Source organism: Mobula birostris, chromosome 14 (assembly GCF_030028105.1).
Source record: "Mobula birostris isolate sMobBir1 chromosome 14, sMobBir1.hap1, whole genome shotgun sequence".
Lineage (NCBI taxonomy): Eukaryota > Metazoa > Chordata > Chondrichthyes > Myliobatiformes > Myliobatidae > Mobula > Mobula birostris.
Window position 1 is genome coordinate 75,917,267 of NC_092383.1, and position 22,185 is coordinate 75,939,451.

Below are 22,185 nucleotides of genomic sequence, written 5' to 3' on the forward strand. Positions count from 1 at the left end.
AGAAGGTAAGAGGCTGAAGAAGGAGGGATCTGATAGGAGAGGAGGATGGACCATGGGAGGAAGGGAAGGAGGGGTAGACAATAAATGTTGATAGTCCAGCATTACTTGGGTCTTGTAAATTAATAAATTTAAAATGAAAACCACAAGAGCGACACCTCTAAGCCAGTCAGAGTCTATCTGCTGAATCATGATATACATTTTTTTTTACTTCAGAAATCCGAGCCCAGCTTCTGGAACAACTGAAATGCTTGGACCAGCAGTCAGAGGCCAGGGTCCAGCTGCTTCAGGACCTGCAAGACTTCTTCCGGAAAAAATCGGAGATTGAGATGGACTACTCGAGGAACCTAGAGAAATTAGCTGAGCGGTTCATGGCCAAAACTAGGAGCACAAAGGATCACCTGCAGTTCAAGTATGTGAAGCACAATTTAAATCCACAGGCTCTCAGTGAAGTTCCTCAATTAAACTGCAGCTTTGAATTTGCATTTGGGTCTATTATTCTGTACGTAAATACCCCAAACCACTCAATTAGATGCAGCAGACCATGTTTGTGTATTTAAATCACACTGCTTTCAGCAAAGTGATGTGTGAAAATGTTGACAAGTATTTTTGATGGGAGTATCTGAACAAGTGTGAGTTCAATGCATGGGGATAAAACCTTGCATTTTAACCCTTAAAGTAATCAAACACATTGGTAGTGAACTTCCATTGTACAAGAGAGGCTGTGGGGTAGCATCTCTGGACATTATATTGAAAGTGCTGTATTAAAACTGGTCATTATGCATATACTGAAGAACTTAGCCAATTGAACTCAAGCTTCTAAATCTTACCTACAGTTTTGACTGTTACAAACACATCACATTTTAAGCTCAGAAGAAAGGTCATAGCTTTACTTTCTTGCTGACCTTCAAAACTGGTTTCACATTGACTGTTAATATTTGCCTAACATCTCAAAGCTCACAAAGATTGCACTGCAGCCACTGCAAGACATAACATAGACCACTATTTATACTTACACAATGCAAACAAAGATATAGATGTGTCCCTGAGAAGATTGGAAATGTTGATGACAACTACAACCTCACTGGTCTGCTGACATTCTGTAGCTCGGTTTTCCAATTCAATTTTGATTTCTGAGCAATAGCTTCCAACATCAACCCAACCCCATTTGCCTTGGGAACACAGCGGGTCAGGGAGCAGTGCTGAGCTACGAAACCCCAGTGTGAAAGAGAGGTTTATTAACTTTGCGCCAAAATGCTGATCTTAAGCACCGACTCGCTTGAGTGGAAGGAGACTCTCTTGACACCGTGATTTCCCATTAGCAGTACAGCCACATGCACATGACCCGAGACTGGCAGGAGATCTGTAAAGGCTGTTAATTGCTTGGGGACCTCCGTCGTGATTTCATTTAGAAATATTATGGATGCAGTGTGATACAGATATGCCTTACTAAGCTGTTTCACGTAATTTGTGTTTTGTTTCGATGCCAGCCTATATTCAAATAGATAAGCTGTTGAAACACTTGGGATTATTTCCCTCTCCACACCTCAGGAAACAAATTTGTTCCATTTTTCTTTGCATTTGCTTCTTCTGCCAGGCCGAGGACAAAGGAGCAGACTAGGTCATTTGAGTGGGGAGCTCTATAGTGCTCTGGGCTGCATGAACATCAGCGTGCATGTGGAACCTTTGGAGAGCTCTGCCTGATGTACTCTATATAGTCAGTGTCCCAAAAACTCTGGGCACATTCGGCACTTGCAAAGCACATTTAAGTAATAAACCATCTGTATGATCCTGTTCTGGGGAATTGCAGTGATTTTTGATTAGAGGAGGCTATTGAAAACTCTTTAGTCTGTGCAATCTTGAATAATAAGCAGATGGTTTATAGAGCAGGCATTATTTCACATCCACCACAGGGGGTAATGCTTGCGACATAAATACACTTTTTATTTTGTGTGACACTCTAATTCATTACCTTGATTCTCAATGAGTTCACCTTTTTTTGACCTCTGGGCCTTCCAAAGAACTTTCTGGCAAACTGAGAATATCTTAAAGTATGGTTGATATTGTACTCTGGGATAAATAACCAATTTATTTACATTAAGGCTTTACAGGCAGTAATCTCTTCTAGTGTGAGCAGTTAAAGGGTTAAGTGTCAGCCTGGATTCCCATACCGTTCAAAATAGTTTAGTAGGATCATCTGAAAAGGCAGTTTCACCAGTTCCTCAGTGCTGTATCGAAACGTTCATGCAAAGAGGAACTTGAGTTCCAAGTCGTTGCATTTCACTGTATCACCCACAAAATGCTGGTGGAACGCAGCAGGCCAGGCAGCATCTATAGGAAGAAGTACAGTCGAAGTTTCGGGCGGAGACCCTTCATCAGGACTAACTGAAAGAAGAGATTAGATTAGAGTATGAGAACACTCAGTCCTCTTTTATTGTCATTTAGAAATGGATACGTGCATTAAGAAATGATACAATGTTTCTCCGGAGTGATATCACAGAAAACAGGACAAACCAAAGACTAACACTGACAGAACCACCTAATTATAACATATAGTTACAGCAGTGCAAAGTAATACCATAACTTGATGAAGAACAAACCATGGGCACGGTAAAAAAAGTCTCAAAGTCCCCGAGTCGATCGACTTCCGAGTCCCCGGTAGCAGGTGGCAAAAGGGAGAAACTCCCTGCCATAAACCTCCAGGCACTGTCAACTTGCTGATGCCATGAAAGCAGCCGACACTGAGGCCGTCCGTCCGAAAACTTCGAGCCTCCGACCAGCCCCTCCGATACAGCCTCCCGAGCGCCATCCTCTGCCGAGCGCCTTCGACCTAGCCCCGGCCGCTGAAACAAGCAAAGCCGAGGATTCGGGGCCTTCTGCTCCGGAGATTCCGGTTAACACACAGTAGCAGCGGCAGCGAAGCGGGCATTTCAGAAGTTTTCCAGATGTTCCCCCGTGCTCTCACGTCCATCTCCATCAAATCAGAATTGTGCACGGTCCCCTGCTTGACAGATTACAGATATCATTCACCAGAGAGGCCGCGCGCACTGCGTCGTGCCGCCGTCTTCTCCTCCTCCTATAGTGAGATAGTAAGAGATTTGAAAATGGGAGGGGGAGAGGGAGATCCGAAATGATAGGAGAAGACAGGAAGGGAAGGGATAGAGATAAGAGCTGGAAAGTTGATTGGCAAAAGGGATACAGAGCTGGAGAAGGGGAGGATCATGGGATGGGAGGCCTAGGGAGAAAGAAAGGGGGAGGGGAGCCCAGAGGAAGATGGAGAGCAGGCAAGGAGTGATTGTGAGAGGGATGGAGAGAGAAAAAAGAGAAAAGTGGGGAGGGGGGAGGAGGAGATAAATAAATAAATAATGGATGGGGTAAGAAGGGAAGGAGGGGCATTAACGGAAGTTAGAGAAATCAATGTTCATGCCATCAGGTTGGAGGCTACCTAGATGGAATATAAGGTGTTGTTCCTCCAACCTGAGTGTGGCTTCATCTTTACAGTAGAGGAGGCCATGGATTGACATATCAGAATGGGAATGGGACGTGGAATTAAAATGTGTGGCAACTGGGAGATCCTGCTTTCTCTGGTGGACAGAGCGTAGGTGTTCAGTGAAATGGTCTCCTAGTCTGCGCCGGGTCTCACCAATATATAGAAGGCCGCATCGGGAGCACCAGACGCAGTATGTCACACCGGCCAACTCACAGGTGAAGTGTCGCCTCACCTGGAAGGACTGTCTGGGGCCCTGAGTAGTGGGGAGGGAGGAAATGTAAGGGCAGGTGTAGCACTTGTTCCACTTACAAGGATAAGTGCCGGAAGGGAGATCGGTGGGAAGGGATGGCGGGGGGGAACAAATGAACAACGGAGGCATGTAGGGAGCGATCCCTGTGGAAAGCAGAAAGTGGGGGAGGGGAGGGAAAGATGTGCTTGGTGGTGGGATTCTGCTGGAGGTGGCAGAAGTTACGGAGAATTATATGTTGGACCCAGAGGCTGGTGGGGTGGTAGGTGAGGACAAGGGGAACTCTATCCCTAGTGGGGTGGCAGGATAATGGGGTGAGAGCAGATGTGCGTGAAATGGGAGAGATGCGTTTGAGAGCAGAGTTGATAGTGGAGGAAGGGAAGCTCCTTTCTTTAAAAAAGGAGGACATCTCCTTCATCCTAGAATGAAAAGCCTCATCCTGAGAGCAGATGTGGCGGAGACGGTGGAATTGCGAGAAGGGGGTGGTATTTTTGCAAGAGACCAGATGGGAAGAGGAATAGTCCAGGTAGCTGTGAGAGTCCGCCGGCTTATAGTAGACATCAATAGATAAGTTGTCTCCAGAGACAGAGACAGAAAGATCAAGAAAGGGGAGGGAGGTGTCGGAAATAGACCAGGTAAACTTGAGGGCAGGGTGAAGGTTGGAGTCAAAGTTAATGAAGTCAACGAGCTCAGCATGCGTGCAGGAAGCAGCGCCAATGCAGTCAACGATGTAGCGAAGGAAAAGTGGGGGACAGATACCAGTATAGGCTTGGAACATGGACTGTTCCACAAAGCCAACAAAAAGGCAGGCATAGCTGGGACCCTTACGGGTGCCTATGGCTACACCTTTAGTTTGGAGGAAGCAGGAGGAGCCAAAGGAGAAATTATTAAGAGTAAGGACTAATTCCGCTAGACGGAGCAGAGTGGTGGTAGAGGGGGAACTGGCTAGGTCTGGAACCCAAAAAGAAGCGGAGAGCTTTGAGACCTTTCTGGTGGGGGATGGAGGTATATTGGGACTAGACATCCATGGTGAAAATAAGGTGATGGGGGCCAGGGAACTTAAAATCATCGAAAAAATTCAGAGCACTGTACGTTTTGATGTACACGTGACAGATAAACTTGAATCTTGAACCTTCTAACTCAGAGGACAGAGAGCGATCATTGAGTCATGGCTGTAAAGTTAAAATTCACAATGTGTCATAGAGTTCTGTACATTGCAGGAATTAATTTTCCCATCTGTGCACATCTGCAGTGTGTCTCTAGCCTCTGTTTCCTCTGTGGTAGGGATGGATTTTGGAATCTCACAAAAATGTCAAAGTTCAGAACATCCCCACCTTCCCCCTGGCTAAGTCCATACTTGTACTCAGAATCTTTATGTTCCAGTTGTTCCTGTCTTGAACTGTTAACTCTTTCAGCACTAAGAGTTCCAACTCTGACTTAACATTATTTTGGAGCTTTCACCATATGATCACTTTTGTTCAGCCACCCTAGCTTCACATTCCACCACCGTTTTATTGATCCTCGGATTGTCCCAGCCAATTAAGAAGTGACCAAGGCTCTACATCAAGGGTTCCCAGCCTGGGATCCACAGACCCTTTCATTAATGATAAAGGTCCATGGCATTAAAAAGGTTAGGAACCCCTGCTCTACATTTACCCATTTGGTTGACTCTTAAAATATCAGGGGAAGTAACATTTTTCCCATAAACCTGAACAGAGATTTTAAGAAGAGCTTTTGGTCTTCTAACCCAGTATTTATCTAGTGGCTCAATTTTTTTTGGATAACCATCTTGTAGAAGAGATGCACGTGATATGGAAAAATACCTTAATGCTGATGTTGTTTTCCACTAGTTCCATTTGAGATACAGAAGTTTAATTGTTTCTGTTCTGTGAAACACAGGAGCTGACTGAATGTTTTAAAATGTTCAAAGCTCAAAGTACATTTATTATCAAAGTACATCTACCATATACAACCTTGAGATTCACCTTCTTGCAGATAGCCACAAAACAAAGAAACACAACTAGTATCCACAAAAAGTCCCACAACACAAAAGACCATCAAGCATCTAATGTGATTAGAAAAAGAAGAAATCGTGTGATCAATTAAAAAGCGAACAAATAAAACACAGAACGTGGACTGCAGAGTCACTGACAGTGAGTCAGCAGCTGCTGGAGCCAGTTGGGCACTGTGGCGATTGAAGCCTTGTGGAGTTGTGAGTTGATCACCTGTCCATCCTTCGCCCTCGGCCTGAACTCCTTAACCTTTGATACCTGGTTTGACACTTAAATCGGCTAAACACTGGTTCCTTTTTCACTCATGGGCCCGGGCCCTTCCGCCTCAGTCTGACCTGAAGTTTCAAACTGGCCTGTAGTCCACTCCAGCAATGGCCACTGCGGCCATACCTGCATTCTCAAGAGTGCAGTTCGCCGAATCCTCAGGGTACCGCAAAAACACCAGGCCGTACAGATGGTTTAGAAGCAGAACTCCCAAAGGGAAATTACAGGCTGCGGTTTGCAGTGATCGTAATCCAGAAATAAAAACATGAAATATGCAAGGAGCTAGGCAATTTTTTTTTGTTAAATTAATGTTCTTATTATTGACTTGGGTCTTTCTCGTGAAAATGACATTTACTGATGTGGGAATGATAACCTGAATTCAGCTTGCATTTTGACCACTATCCGAGACTCCCTTTCCTAAAGTAGAAGTTAAGATTGACCGTTGGCATCAGAGGGAAACAGGAAAGTAAAATACTGAAAGTAAGTTAAGAGTTTTGTGCGAGAAATGTTGAAGTATGTCACCCAAAGAAATGTGCAGGGAGCTCTGTACTATCAGAGAAGCAGCAATTCTTTCTGCAAACAGCATCTAATTTTTAATTTTATTCTTTGTAATGCCTGTTTGTAGAATTTTTTGTTCTGTGCAAAATTGGTGCTGGCATAGTTTAAAGTGTCAAGTATTTCTGCAGCTCTTGAAAGGTTTTGCTTTGGTGGGTTTGATGTATTGCACAGAAGTTCTTTCTTTATCATTTTCTTCTATTATTTCTTCTGACTGCCTTCCATTTTACAGGAAGGACCAGAACATTCTGTCTCCTGTGAACTGTTGGTATTTGCTGCTGAACCAGGTCAGGAGGGAGAGCAAGGACCACACCACGTTGAGTGATATCTACTTGACCAACATTATTCCTCGCTTTTCACAAATCAGCGATGACTCTGTCCGCCTCTTCAAAAAGGTGAGCATCTTCTTTTGGATGTTGTTGGTTCTCAGAAATGATGTTTTCCTGTCCACTCCTGTCTGGTTCTGGATTGGTGCAATGCCAACAATGTAAGGTACTTCCATGCTCTCCCCCCCCCCCCCACCACCTTACTGTGAACGTAACCTCCTGCTGGATAGTTTTCCGACTGCACACCATGCCTCCAACTTACCCATCATTTAAAAAAACTATAAGTTACAATAAATATATACAGTATTAAAAAAAAATTAAATTAGTGCAAAAAAAGGGAAAAAACAGCGAGATAGTACATGACCAAAGAAAAAGAAAACCTGGGAAATTTATAAGGCTATTTTCTTCAGGGTAGGTATCATGAATATAGCAATTTATGAGATCCGTGCTAAGTACATGAACAGTGTTGATCACAATCAAATGACTCCAAAATGAAGTGGAAGGTAGGAAGAATACAAATCAAAGAATGTTGAATTGAAGTGATTGCATATTATCTTAATAATATCATTGGCTACTGAGTATTAAAGTTAAAGTATGGTCCAACAATGGCAAGGAAACAGCAGTCAGGTAGGTTCTTGATTAGTAAAGGTGTCAAAGGTTAAGGGGAGAAGGCTGGAGAAAGGGGTTGAGAGGGATAATGAATCAGCCATGATTGAATGGTGGAGCAGATTTGATGGGTTGAAAGGAAAAAAATTAGACCAATGTCTTAGTCTTATTGTCTAGCTTTTAAGATATTCATCTGCATTCAAAAATTATTGAAGGGGATTTAGGAGGATTAATATGATTTAGGAAAATAAAACTAAGTTGATTAAGTTTACCAGGATTTAATAAGTTTGACGGGCATCTTACCTATTTTGATCTTATTTAGAAACATAGAAAACCTACAGCACAATACAGACCCTTTGGTCACACAAAGCTGTGCTGAACGTGTCCTTACCTAAGAAATTTCCAAGGGTTACCCATAGCCCTCTATTTTTCTGAGCTCCATGTGCATTATTTAGTGGCTTCCTTATTTGATCAGTCTGTTGTCACAGAGTTGTGGATCTTAAAGCTGAAGCAGGTTTTACGTCTGGTTGGTTTCTAATATTAGATAATGCACAGGAGAAATTCCTGTTCATTCTTTTAGCACACACCTGTTTTCAAGCTGTAAAGTTCCTTTTCAAACTGGATTGTTGGAAAAGTAATTCATTTGTGTTACACATGCTATTCTTTAGAGTGAAAATGAAGAGGATGGAATAAATCAGACAAACCTTTTTGGGTGTGTTTGACAGATGCAAGGAATAATTTGGGACTTTGTGGGTTTTTTTTGACTGCCCCTTCTTTCTTTCCCTGCTTCTGGTCTTGATTTCAGCAGCTTTGGCATCAGAGTCCTACCCTGTCCAAAGCTCATCCTGTATGATTCTAAATACGAAGGCAATGGGAGCTCACTTTAAAATAAAATAAAACCGTCTGTTAACTGGTCTCTCTTCTACAAAGCCTGACTTCAGATGGTCCTGGCACAAGGCAGCTATACACTTTGACAGACTCCAAAGTATACATGTTCACTGGGACACTATTGGCATTGGGGTCATGTGTCTACTTTGTAAAATTTCAATCATAGCAGACACCATCGCTAAATGTTTTAAGGCAGTGACAATATTAATTCTTGCTTCAAAAAGTGCAGCGAGGTAGTCTGTTATTGGTAGGAAACATGTGGTTAAGGAAATTCTGCCAGATTCCTCTAACAGTTACCGTGCAGATGCTAATTAGTTATCTACCAGAACAAGAGGGATCTTCTAGTACCCACCCATTTTAATTCTATTTCTCATTCCCATTCCGATATGTCTATCCATGGCCTCCTCCACTGCCATGATGAGGCCACACTTAGGTTGGAGGAGCAACACCTTATATTGCATTTAGGTAGCCTCCAACTTGATGGCATGAACATCGATTTCTCGAATTTCCAGTAACGCACCCCCCACTTCACTATTCTGCATCCCCTTTTCCCTCTCTCACCTTGTCTCCTTGCCTGCCCATCACCTCCTCTGGTGCTCCTCCTCCCTTTTCTTTCTTCCATGGCCTCCTGTCCTCTCCTATCACACTCCCCCTTCTCCAGCCCTGTATCTCACCAATCAACTTCCCGGCTCTTTGCTTCGCCCCTCCCCCTCCCAGTTTCACCTATCACCTTGTGTTTCTCTTCCCCACCACCTTTTAAATCTACTCCTTGGCTTTTTTCTTCTCCAGTCCTGCTGAAAGATCTTGGCCTGAAACGTCGACTGTACTCTTCTCCGTAGATGCTGCCTGGCCTGCTGAGTTTCTCCAGCAATTTGTGTGTGTTAATTAGTTTAAAGATTTCAGTTCCATACTTGTTTCTATTCAGAGTCGGTCCTTATTGCAGCTGGTGGCAAGAACTGATGGGACAGAGCATCTTTCCGCTGCCGGGCTATCATCTGAAAATGGTTTGAAGGGCCTGAAAAATAAATAAAAATAGGGACAAGTTCTGTAACTTATGGGTAATAGACCAGTTCTAAATCTGAAGAAGGATTTTCTTCATGGGACACACATTTTAATTTATTCAGTCCATTAATAACCCTAAACTTCGTAGGGGCTTTGCTCCATCTGCATAACTTAGAGTTCCAGGAAGAGTTATTTGGAGAAACAGGAGACAAACAAGAGAAGGGTCTCGGCCCAAAACGTCAACTGTAATTTTTTCCATGGATCTGCCTGGCCTGCGGAGTTCCTCCAGCATTTTGTGTGTGTTATTTGGAGGAACAGGACCGGTCTGTCTTGTAAGGAAAAAAAAGCAGATGATTTAATTTACACATCAAAGTTGCTGGTGAACGCAGCAGGCCAGGCAGCATCTCTAGAGGAGGCCGTGGATAGACATGTCAGAATGGGATTCCCATTCTGAAGCCACACTCAGGTTGGAGGAACAACACCTTATATTCCATCTGGGTAGCCTCCAACCTGATGGCATGAACATCGACTTCTCTAACTTCCGCTAATGCCCCACCTCCCCCTCGTACCCCATCCGTTATTTATTTTTATACACACATTCTTTCTCTCACTCTCCTTTTTCTCCCTCTGTCCCTCTGACTATACCCCTTGCCCATCCTCTGGGTTCCCCCCCCCGCCTTGTCTTTCTCCCCGGACCTCCTGTCCCATGATCCTCTCATATCCTCTTTGCCAATCACCTGTCCAGCTCTTGGCTCCATCCCTCCCCCTCCTGTCTTCTCCTGTCATTTCGGATCTCCCCCTTCCCCTCCCACTTTCAAATCTCTTACTAATTCTTCTTTCAGTTAGTCCTGACGAAGGGTCTCGGCCTGAAACGTCGACTGTACCTCTTCCTAGAGATGCTGCCTGGCCTGCTGCGTTCACCAGCAACTTTGATGTGTGTTGCTTGAATTTCCAGCATCTGCAGAATTCCTGTTGTTTTAGATGATTTAATTTGACAGCTATGATTGGAGCTAAATTCTGATTGGGAGGGTAACGCAAATGGGTTTTTTTTGCATAATAAATCCTCATAGAAACTGGTTCAAATAGTCTGGATAGACCCTGTGATGATGCTTTTATACAGTAATGATGTGCCCTACAAGTCCAGTGTCCTCAACAGAATTCAGTACCCGTAATATGCTTTGTGAATAGGAAGAAAATACTGAAATGACCTGCTAAAGTAGAGTAACAGGTAAAAAGGAATTTGTATCTTTGTTGCATCTTTAATAACTTCAGGGTATCTCAGAGAGCTTCCCAGCCAACTAAGTGCTTTAGGTGAGCAGTCTCCATTGTTACATAGGAAACACTTATGCAAATTTGTGCACACCAGACTCCCATACTGCTGCATGTTGGCAGTGACCAGATAACTTGCTTTGTGACATTGGGTGAACATGATAATGATTGCTGGTCCACAACAGGTCCAACAGTTTTAGCAGCACGACAATTCTGTAATGAGATTTGCCATCACCCGGTAGAGGAGAGGACAAGTCACGTGAACCTTAGAAATTAACAGCCTGACGTAATTCAGAAGTAGCTAATAAACATTTGTCCGCTTTAGCACTCAACTTTACCTTTCGTCAGCCTATTAAAACTAAATATATGAAGCATACTGAAGAATGTATTGAACCACCCAAGTAACTGCTGATTAATTCACTTGCAGGTCAATTCTTTTCTGGTTAGTCACACCAGGAACGAAATATTATTATTGCTGAAGTTTGGTAAATAGACGTCTCGGGAGTTGACAGTTTATGTTCTACAGTATGCAAGCAGAGGGTCTTAAAATACAACAGGAACTCAAACACCCTTTCAACCTTTTAACACTGTCAGCCTTTAATATTAAAACTCCAGACTCCAGTTAGCAAAACAACCCTTCATTCACAAAGATAATTTGTATACGGTACTGTATATTATTTAATTCAGAAACAATTAATATAAATGTGTCCACATCAGCACTCATCTTTACCTTTCATCTGCCTATTGAAAATAGATACATGAAGCACGAGGACTTTGAAAATACACGAGAAACAAGAAAATATATACATGAGAATTTTGAACATTGTTAGAATATACAATTGTTATATGATTGCCTTGTAAGAACACAGGAAACTTCAAAGAGTAAAACTAAACTACCAGATAATCTGTTATAGTAGCTAAGTGGAATGATTGCACACTGTTTGAATGATAAAGCAAATCCCATTACAATACACTGCCCTTAAAGGAAACTGATGAATGTGATTAGCGACCCCATATCTACATGGGCCAATGGTTGGTGCTTCACAATTTGCAGAGTTCACACTCGGCATTAATGTTTTGCAAATGTTGCACGGGTTAGTCGCACGGAGTTCAGTCTAAAAGGAGAAGTCGTTCAGACCTCTGGGTATAAAAGTGGAAGTTGAAACAGGAGAATTGCTGACTCGTGGTGTCTCTGTCAATCCCAGCTCCTGCCTCATGTTCTTAATTGAAATATTGCCCTTGTTTTTCTTGGGGGGGAAACAGATCAAACACATATGCCTGCGGTAAACATAAGAACATAGTTTGTTGGCGAATGGATTGTGCACTGGCTTAGTTCTTAGTCCATTCACTTCTGTTTGAATCCTTCCCCATAATAACACTTCCATTTTGGTGGTGGGAGAGTCCTTTTCAGCCAGGAGGTTGTGGCAGATTATGGTTGGCTTTTGGAGTTAAACTCTCTTTTGTTTGTCAGTGACCCAAAGGTCATAAGTACGTTGTCATGTAGTCAATGGCACAGTCTCTAAATCCCAAATCTTTCCTCAGTCTACAATACACAGGCAGGAGTAGGACTGAACTTTCTCCACTTACTTTAATAATTGTGTACCAAAAAGATTCCCTGCCACACAGGGTCAAGTTGCTGGCTCCATGCCACCCAGTTCTTAGTGCTATTAAAAACACTTAGTCTTTCTGTCACCAGGCTGCCTTATACTATCAACAAAAATGTGCCGCAGTAATTCACCCAGGCAGATTCCAAACTCGTGGCTTGTGCTAACATGAAGGACGAGAGAAGCAGACTCGTGAACCGACTCCCCTCCAGGTTTCTCGCTACTGCATTGAATGTTGCAGGGTCAAGAGCCCCATTAATCAATAAATTTATCATATATAAATTGAGCACATATTCTCCAAGTCAGATTTCCATTCCTGTGCATGCTCTTCCTATCCGGACTCCAAGGTATGTGAACTGCATTGGTCTTTATGGCAAAGCATGGCACCACAAGGTGGTCCTGCCCACTTTGTGATGCTGTCCTTTGCCGTAAGGAGCATCAGTGTAATTTACTGCCATAAAGTTGTAGAGTGTAGGAAGGTCACAGATAAGCAGATCAGCAGAGGTTAAAGTTAACTTTCAGGAAAAGTTGTGAAATTTATATTCTGCCTTTACATGTGCAATATCTCATTCTGGGCTGGATGACTGAGTTAGTAAAATTACTACTTTCAATGTGCCTTGTCTTGAATACTTCTCTCAAAATATTGCTGCTTAAAGCAGATTTTATATATATAGTATCTTATTCTTGTATATGACACACTTTTGCATTCTCTCCACTGTCTTTGAGCATTAGTCCTCCCATGCCCCACCCTGAAATGTGACGTTCTCTGAGACAATGATGCAGTATTCTTTCATGACTGGGTAGAGCTGATACTGAAATCATTGTATTAGCTGCTAATTTGTCCTTTAACATCCAGAAATAATTTTCTTCCAGTCCTTCTATGCTAACTTACCAGCCCTTGAAGCATAAGTAGTGTTTTGATAATTGTTTCAATAACATTAATCAAGTCAAGTCACTTTTTATTGTCATTTCGACCATAAACTGCTGGTACAATACACAGTAAAAACGAAACAACGTTCCTCCAGGACCATGGTGCTACATGAAACAACACAAAACTACACTAGACTAAGTGAGACAACACAAGGTTACACTAGACTACGTAAGACAACACAAAAACTACACTAGACTACAGACCTACACAGGACTACATAAGGTGCACAAAACAGCGCGGGGCAGTACAATAAATAATAAACAAGACAATAGACACAGTAGAGGACAAATTACAATATAATAATAAATAATGTAGATGTCAGCCTTAGCTTAAACGCTTAGCCTTGGATGGTTTTCAGCATTTTTAACATTACTGGCTCTTGTCCAAGCAAGTGGATGAACTAAACTCATGACTTCCAATTTGTCGATGATACAAAAGTGTCGGGAATCGGGAAATGAGTCAGTTGCTTCATGCCATCTTTCTTGTGTGCTGTCTAAGCAGCAGAGCCAAACAAAAGGCAGATTGGTCTGAGAAACTGCTCTTAATCTGCCCTTTGCCGATAGTGGGACCCTCTGTCAAATAGGCAGGGACCTTCATTACACTCAGCTGGGTAGGACTCATTGCGACGTAAAAGGCCTTAGTGACAGGGTTTTTTTTTATTAAGAAATAATAAAATCTTGGAGCATTATTTTGGTTTTAATTCTGTAATCTGTATCTTCTAATTTTAGCTGCTTTAATTTTTCTCTTTTTCTTCTCTAACTTTGTCTCTGTCTACCCCACCCTCTCTACTTGTTCTTGCAGTGTTCTTTCCCTTACAGTTATTTAATTGTAGATGTCCAGTCCTGGATTTTCACTGCTAGAGCTTTGCAGTTGTGTGGGCATTACTTAAACATAGGCATAACTCAAGAGTTTCTCAATTTGGACTAAATGCAAGGCATCCTTCTATTATTGTGTATGGCCCACTGAGAAGTCTAAATTTCCCAAAAATAAAACATGAAGTAGACCACCTGGTCCCATGTGATCGTGAGTGATCTGGCCTAAGATTACACTCCTCTTCTTTGCCAGTTCCACAAAACCCTCAGTTCCTCAACCTTTCAAAATTCTACCTGCCTCCACTTTAAACACCTCCTGCGATCTTGCCTCCACTCAACCCTTTCGTGTAGAGGATCCCAGAGATTCACCATCCACTACGAGAAAGAGTTCCTAGGCATTTCAGTTTCTTAAAAATGCTCTTTTATCTTCTAACCGCAGCCCTTCTTTTGAGACCGAGCCCCAAGTAGAAACATTTCAGTATCTACTTTGGTAGATCTTACATGTTTCTTTAAGATCGCTCCTCATTCTTTTTAACACCAAACATTATAACTCTAATCTCTTCAGCTGTTTGTGGTAAAGCAACACTATCATCCCAGAAATTTGCATGGAGAATTTCTTATGCACTGCCCCTTATACTAATATCTACTTTCTTAAGGAAGGAAACCAAACTCTGAGGTCTCATCAATACTCGGTAACAATATGTGTTAATTTTACACTCCAACACCACAGCAATATAAAAATTGCTGCATTCATTGTTTACTCTATTTGCATGCTAACTTATTATATTTTAGTCATAGTCATAGTCATACTTTATTGATCCCGGGGGAGGTTGGTTTTTGTTACAGTTGCCCCATAAATAATAAATAGTAATAGAACCATAAATAGTTAAATAGTAATATGTAAATTATGCCAGTAAATTATGAAATAAGTCCAGGACCAGCCTAACGGCTCAGGGTGTCTGACCCTCCAAGGGAGGAGTTGTAAAGTTTGATGGCCACAGGCAGGAATGACTTCCTATGATGCTCTGTGCTGCATCTCGGAGGAATGAGCCTCTGGCTGAATGTACTCCTGTGCCCACCCAGTACATTACGTAGTGGATGGGAGACATTGACCAAGATGGCATGCAACTTAGACAGCATCCTCTTTTCAGACACCACCGTGAGAGAGTCCAGTTCCATCCCCACAACATCACTGGCCTTACGAATGAGTTTGTTGATTCTTTTGGTGTCTGCTACCCTCAGCCTGCTGCCCCAGCACACAACAGCAAACATGATAGCACTGGCCACCACAGACTTGTAGAACATCCTCAGCATCGTCCGGCAGATGTTAAAGGACCTCAGTCTCCTCAGGAAATAGAGACGGCTCTGACCCTTCTTGTAGACAGCCTCAGTGTTCTTAGACCAGTCCAGTTTATTGTCAATTCATATCCCCAGGTATTTGTAATCCTCCACCATGTCCACACTGACCCCCTGGATGGAAACAGGGGTCACCGGTACCCTAGCTCTCCTCAGGTCTACCACCAGCTCCTTAGTCTTTTTCACATTAGGCTGCAGATAATCCTGCTCACACCATGTGACAAAGTTTCCTACCGTAGCCCTGTACTCAACGTCATCTCCCTTGCTGATGCATCCAACTATGGCAGAGTCATCCGAAAACTTCTGAAGATGACAAGACTCTGTGCAGTAGTTGAAGTCCGAGGTGTAAATGGTGAAGAGAAAGGGAGACAAGACAGTCCCCTGTGGAGCCCCAGTGTGGCTGATCACTGTGTCGGACACACAGTGTTGCAAGCACACGTACTGTGGTCTGCCAGTCAGGTAATCAAGAATCCATGATACCAGGGAAGCATCCACCTGCATCGCTGTCAGCTTCTCCCCCAGCAGAGCAGGGCGGATGGTGTTGAACACACTGGAGAAGTCAATAAAACATGAACCTCTCAGTGCTCGCTGGCATGTCCAGGTGGGCGTAGACACGGTTCAGCAGGTAGACGATGGCATCCTCAACTCCTAGTCGGGGCTGGTAGGAGAACTGGAGGGGATCTAAGTGTGGCCTGACCATAGGCCGGAGCAGCTCCAGAACAAGTCTCTCCAGGGTCTTCATGATGTGGGAGGTCAATGCCACCGGTCTGTAGTCATTGAGGTCTTTATTCATAAAGAGATTCATAATTTCCCCCATTTAAACAGTAGACTACCTTTTGATTTCTCCTACTGAAGTGCATGACTTTGCATTTCCCAATACCTTAAACATGATTTGTCAAGTATTTTCCTACTCATTCAATCTTTCTATATTATGTCTAAACATCCCTATTTCAGCGTACCCTCCTGTTTGATTTTGCATCATCAGTCCTCTGAAATAAAGAAAGGATGGCTTGCTTGAATCTTGTTTATCCCATCTCTCTCTTTCAATGCAGAGTAAAGAGGTTGGTGTTCAACTACATGAAGATTTGATGAAAGTCCTGAATGAGCTGTACACGGTGAGTGTGATGCTTTTTGCTACACCTCTTTTAATAAGACTAGAAGTTCACAGCTTCTATTCTAGTGATGACTCAATAGTTACTTGCACTGCCCGTTGTCACCAAAACTCCAAATTTAGCTCCATTGCGTTAGCTAATCGCTTTGCAACGATGGTGTTTAAAGCATTAAGAACATATGAGCTGGATTTGACTATTTGGTGTTTTTTTGCCTGTTCCAGTGCACAGTAAGATCACGGGTAACATGTATATGACTCTTATTTACTCATTTTGGTTTTGCAATTTTTAATAAGTTACCTGACAAGCTCAGCAGTCTTTGAGTTTTACAATTTTCAGCTAGGTTCTAGCCTCAATAACATTGCAGGGGAAAGTCCTGGCTTCCCATTACCTCTTGTGTGAATTTTAAGTTTATAATTGACTTCGCCTTCCCATCATTCACAAGAGATCTAATCAAGTTGGCTTACTGGTTTAGATTGCTCTTGGTGAAAGGCACACATACTTAGGCATTTACTGAGGGCTACGTTTCACTCCCATCTCATAGTTGAGCACATTATGAGAAGTCATACCTCATCAGCATAATCATTGTGAGCTAACATAAAATTAACTTATTGAGAGAGATGTTGCTCTTTAACTTGTAGTGATCCATATTTAATCCAATAGTGGTTCTGTGGGTTCCAGCCAGGGAGATTTCTGTTTCAGTGCTGTGGTTACTTTCTGGAACTTAAAACCATCCTTTACAAGTAAGCGCTTTGTGCAAGCTGATTCATAGTGCTACAGCACAGAAACAGGCCTTTTGGCCCATCTAGTCTGTGCCAATCTGATACGCTGTTTAGTCCCATTGACCCGCAGCTGGACTATAGCACTCCATTCCCCGCCTTCTTTGCATTAGACAACCACAGTCTTTAATTTCACTTACATAAAGTGGTGGAAGCATATACAGTACAAGATAAGTATGATAATGTGCTCTATCATAGAACGATGTAGGTATGTAGCTCCTATTGAGGAAAGTGCAAATCCCTCAGAGGGGCTATTGGAGAAATGAGTGCGTACACATCAACTAAAAGGCATTAGCCAAAAGTCTGGTTCAAAAAGAAACATTTAACGTTGTCCTGCTATTTTGGGATTAGTCTGATATCCCTAGCCTGATGCAATAAAGAATCATAATCTTCTTCTGTGTATAGAATGTTTTATACTGTACCCTGTAAATTCTCATTCAGGCCGAACTAAGGCAGGAAAAGAGTGGAGGGGCAGGTAGGTTTTGCAATAGGTGTGAAAATAGTTGCAGTCAAAACGTGCCAGACTGTTTGCAAACCCGCCCTAATTTGTTAGCGACTTGTGAAGTAGGGACGGTAAGGGAAATTATTTGATGACATTTTACAATGTTTTGATGACGCATGATTATTATTTGCATGTTACCACTGGAGAGGCAAGTATAGGGCAGTTAATGGGAGCCTGTGCTGAATACTTCTTTTCCCAGAGTTCACCAAGGTTTTCTTCTGCTTGAGATGCCATCACTGTCGAGCACCATCAAGAAAAATAGGAACAGGAGCAGGCCATCCGGCTGTCCCAGCCTGCCCCACCATTTAATGTAACCGTGGCTGGCCTCAACCTCTCTGCCATTTTTCCATACCCCTCTTTTCATGGATATATCAACTATTTAACTACCTCCACTTTGAGTACTTCTTATATTACAATCTCCATATCTCCTGAGATAAAATATTCCAGAGGTTCACCATCCTCTGCAAGAAGAAATTTCTACACACCTCAGTTTTAAATTACTAGCCTTTTATATATTGCAGTAATGTTCCCTTGTTTAAGACTATTCCAGAATGGAAACATCCCAACATCTACCCTGTCGAGCTCTTATTGGGTCTTATATACAGTGGATTCTGGTTAATTGGACCATCGGTTAATCAGGGCAGCTGCGTATTTAGGACAACGCTTAAAGAACAAAAGCTAGTGGAGAACTAGCTGGGATTCCCATAATTTATTTGGGCCACCATGCTGCTTAATTGGGACAGAAGACTTGCTGAACAGTTTCTATCTAACATCTGTCATGTGCATTAGGTGGCCGTTAGACACTGCACTGTGCTTAGAGTGAACAATTTTTAAATAGAAGCAGCACTCCCAAAATGCTGGAGGAACTCAGCAGGCCAGGCAGCATCTATGGGAAAGAGTACAGTCCACGTTTCGGATCGAGATCCTTCAACAAGACTGGGGAGGAAAAGGATGAGGAGTCAAAGTAAGAAGGTGATAGGTGAAACTGGGAGGGGGGAGGGCTGAAGTAAAGAGCTGGCTCCCCTCCCCTTCGGGTTTCACCTATCTCCTAGTGTTTCTTTCTCCCACCCCCACCTTCTTACTCTGACTCCTCGTCTTCTTTTCTCCAGTCCTGCCGAAGGGTCTCGGCCCAAAACATCGACTGTACTCTTTCCCATAGATGCTGCCTGACCTGCTGAGTTCCTCCAGCATTTTGTGTGTATTGCTCTGGATTTCCAGCATCAGCAGATTTTTCTCTTGTTTGAGTTTTTAAATAGAGTCAGTTATGTGTGTTTGTGTTCAAAAAGCAGTGATTTTTGTCACTGATAGCTGGCAAGTAATAAGCAGTAAAACAATTCGCAACAGCTTTGCTCGGCGCGGTTTCAAGCATTCAGGCTTGGAGATGCCAGAAATGGCCGGTAGTGAAAATTGAACGATTTCACAACTTCAACAAGATAGGGACTAAGACAAAATTGAAGATATTGACGATCATCTTGAATGTTAAATGAAAATGAAAATTTGGAGAATGCAATCGTCAGAAGCATTGCATGAAGTCAGTCCATTGTTTGCACTAGATGTCTGCATTGATTTTGTTCATTTACAGTCAATCAAAAGAACACAGGATGAATTTCTCCGTCAATAACGATTAGGAGCACAGTTTTATAGTACAGTAGAAGTATTGGTAGTGGTCTAATTAGTTCTGTATTTCATTTAAATACATAATTTGTTACTCAATTTGTCTTTAGTTTGTCTTTTCTATATCTTTGTAACTATTTCCATGAAACTTTGGCTTACGGAGGCAGCCACTTAATTGAGACAAGATGTACTAGTTCCACTGTGTCCTAATTAACTAGAATCCACTCGATTTGAATAAGGCCTCTTCTCATTATTCAAAACTTTAAGGAATATAGGTCCATTTTTTTTTAGTTATTCTTGGTAGGGCAAGCCTCTTGTCCCAGGAATTAGGCTTTGTATAGCTCCTTTATATAGCCTTGAATGTTACAATATTCATTTCAGGGTAAGGGGACCAAAACTATGCAGTATTCCATGTGAGGCATGATGGCCAACGGGACAATTCAAAGGTTTCAAAGGTGCATTTAATGTCAGAGAAATGTATACAATATACATCTTGAAATGCTTGTTCTTCGCAAGCGTCTGCGAAAACAGAGGGGTGCCGAGTGCCCCAAAGAATGAACGACAGTTAAATGTTAGAACCCCAAAGTACACCCCCCAGCTCCCTTCCCTCCCGCATGTAAGTGGCAGCAAGCAACAATCCCTCCTCCCCCCCACCAGCAAAAAATAAGCATTGGCACCCGCCACCCAGCACTCAAGCGTGAGTAAAGCAACAGCAAAGACACAGACTTGCAGTTACCCCAAAGAGTATATTGTTCACCCGGCATTCGACATACCACAGGCTCTCTCTCCGCCTAATAAGGGAGAAAGAGGTGTTTCCTTTTCAAAGCGAGCAGGGAGACATAATAAACAACTCGCTGGTTTACAATGTTAAAAGTCCGTTACGATGCTTTTTTCAAGCTCTGTGCTCAAAGATCTCGAGCCTCTGGGCGCACAGCCATAGACATCCGACTCCTCCGACGATACACGGGTCTCCTGCCGTGACACCGACCTTCGATCTGCCTATATCCAGAGCCCCAAATCCTAGGTCTCCAAAGCCGAGCCGAACTCTTAGGCTGAGCCATTGGCATGCCAAACAACAGCCAGTTATGAAACACCAAGAGTGGCTCCCATTCCCGCAAAGGACCGAAGCCTGCGTGTAACTCCAGGTCAGGGTCTTCAAAAGAATCCTGAAAGGGAAAAATAAAGATATTAAAGATGGAAATAGAGCTGTTTCCGAAGATAAAAGCAAAGGAGTCGCTGCTTAGCGCCATCATCATTTTGCTCCTCCTCCAATTACAACAAAACCTCCCTATTGTTAAACTCGAACCTCTTTGTAATAAATGTCAAAATACCATTTGCCTTTCTGGTGCTCTGAGACTCATGCACCAGAGTTTCTAGGCCCCTCTACACTTTACTCACCTGCAGTCTCTCACCATTTAGATAATAATCTGCATGTTGCTTTCTCCTACCAAAGCGTGTGATCTCAAATTTCTGCAGGTCACGCTTCATTTTCCAGTCTTTTGCCCCACTGACTCAGTCTATGTCCCATGGCAAAATCACAGTATCCTTATCATAACATGCTCTTCTATTTTTCTATCATGGGCACATTTTGAAGCCTTACAAAACGTCCCTTCCACCAGAAAATATCATGTAAATAGTGAACAGTTGTGCGTCAAGAATTGCTTCTTGTGGTACTCCAATAGTTACCACATTCTATCTGAAAAGAACCTGTTTATCCAGCTCTGTTCTCTATGAGACAACCAGTTTTCAATTTGTTCTAGCATAGCAGGTCCAACAGTACTGTGGGCATTCAGATTTTGCACCAGCCTCTTATATAGCATCTTGCCAATTTCCCCTGGGGTCAATAAAGTGTGACTATGACTATGACTATTTTGGAGATCTAAATACACACTTTTCTCCCTGGTTTATCCTCAGAGAATTCAAATGAGTGTAAGTTTAACTTTTATGAAACTGTATTGACTAGGTTTCATTATCTCCAACTTTCCTAAATGATTGGCCATTTCCTCTTGGATTGTTGACTCTCACACCTTTTCACTAACAGCAGTTGAACTCTCTGCTTTCTTCCTTTCTCCTTTATTTGAACAAAGGAGTCACATTAAGTTTTTCAAAAGAAATGTTGAAGGAATGTGTTTGGAAAGGTGTGGAGGCAGGGCTTAATTTCATAATTGGATGTTTTGGAGTAACTGAGACGAGGTGGATGATAAAGGCACAGGTGTTCATGCTCCAATCCTGAGAAGCTGACCTTTAAGATTATTTCATGCATGCATTTACCTAATGACTGCTTATGGAAAGACAACTCCAATATGAAATAAAAAATAGATCCATCTGTACTGTTCTCCACAATGATTTTAGAGTGACATAAGCATGTCTGCTTTTAAATATTCATATAGTCTGTTCTAATCACTTCATTCATGCTTTGAACTGTCTGAAAAATTTGCTGTCTGCCCTAACATTTAATTATATATTGGATGTTTTCATTTTGTTCTTGATCTTTGGTCATTGGTAATTGCGGACACTTTCTGCGCACTCTGCCCATCTCTTTTTCCATCTCTTCTACACAAGACCCCCTTTTTGCTCCCCTCTTCTTGGTCTTAACTTTCACCAGCTGCTTGTTCTGTCAATATGTTGCTGTATTCTAAAACTATTTATTCAGTTCTCTGAACTTTTACTGCCCCAGTGCAGAGTCTTGACTCAAATGATGACTTGCACCTTTTGCCTCCAAAGCTGCTGCTTGAGCCCCTGAGTTCTATGAAGATTCCACCTGTTTTGTTGTTCCAGATTTCAGCCTCTGCAGTCTTTTTTGACTTCAGCCTTATTGTTTC

The 22,185-nt window shown here is 42.5% G+C and overlaps 1 protein-coding gene across 2 annotated transcripts in view; it reads left to right on the plus strand.

Annotated features, from left to right (window-relative positions):
• Positions 1-22,185, plus strand: part of srgap2 (SLIT-ROBO Rho GTPase activating protein 2) — a 194,186-nt gene that overhangs the window by 111,275 nt on the left and 60,726 nt on the right. For both annotated transcript variants that reach the window (XM_072278689.1, XM_072278690.1), the window contains exons 2-4: positions 214-409; positions 6,798-6,960; positions 16,412-16,474. In XM_072278689.1, the coding sequence (XP_072134790.1) occupies positions 214-409; positions 6,798-6,960; positions 16,412-16,474 (422 nt within the window). The remainder of the gene's footprint in view (positions 1-213; positions 410-6,797; positions 6,961-16,411; positions 16,475-22,185) is intronic.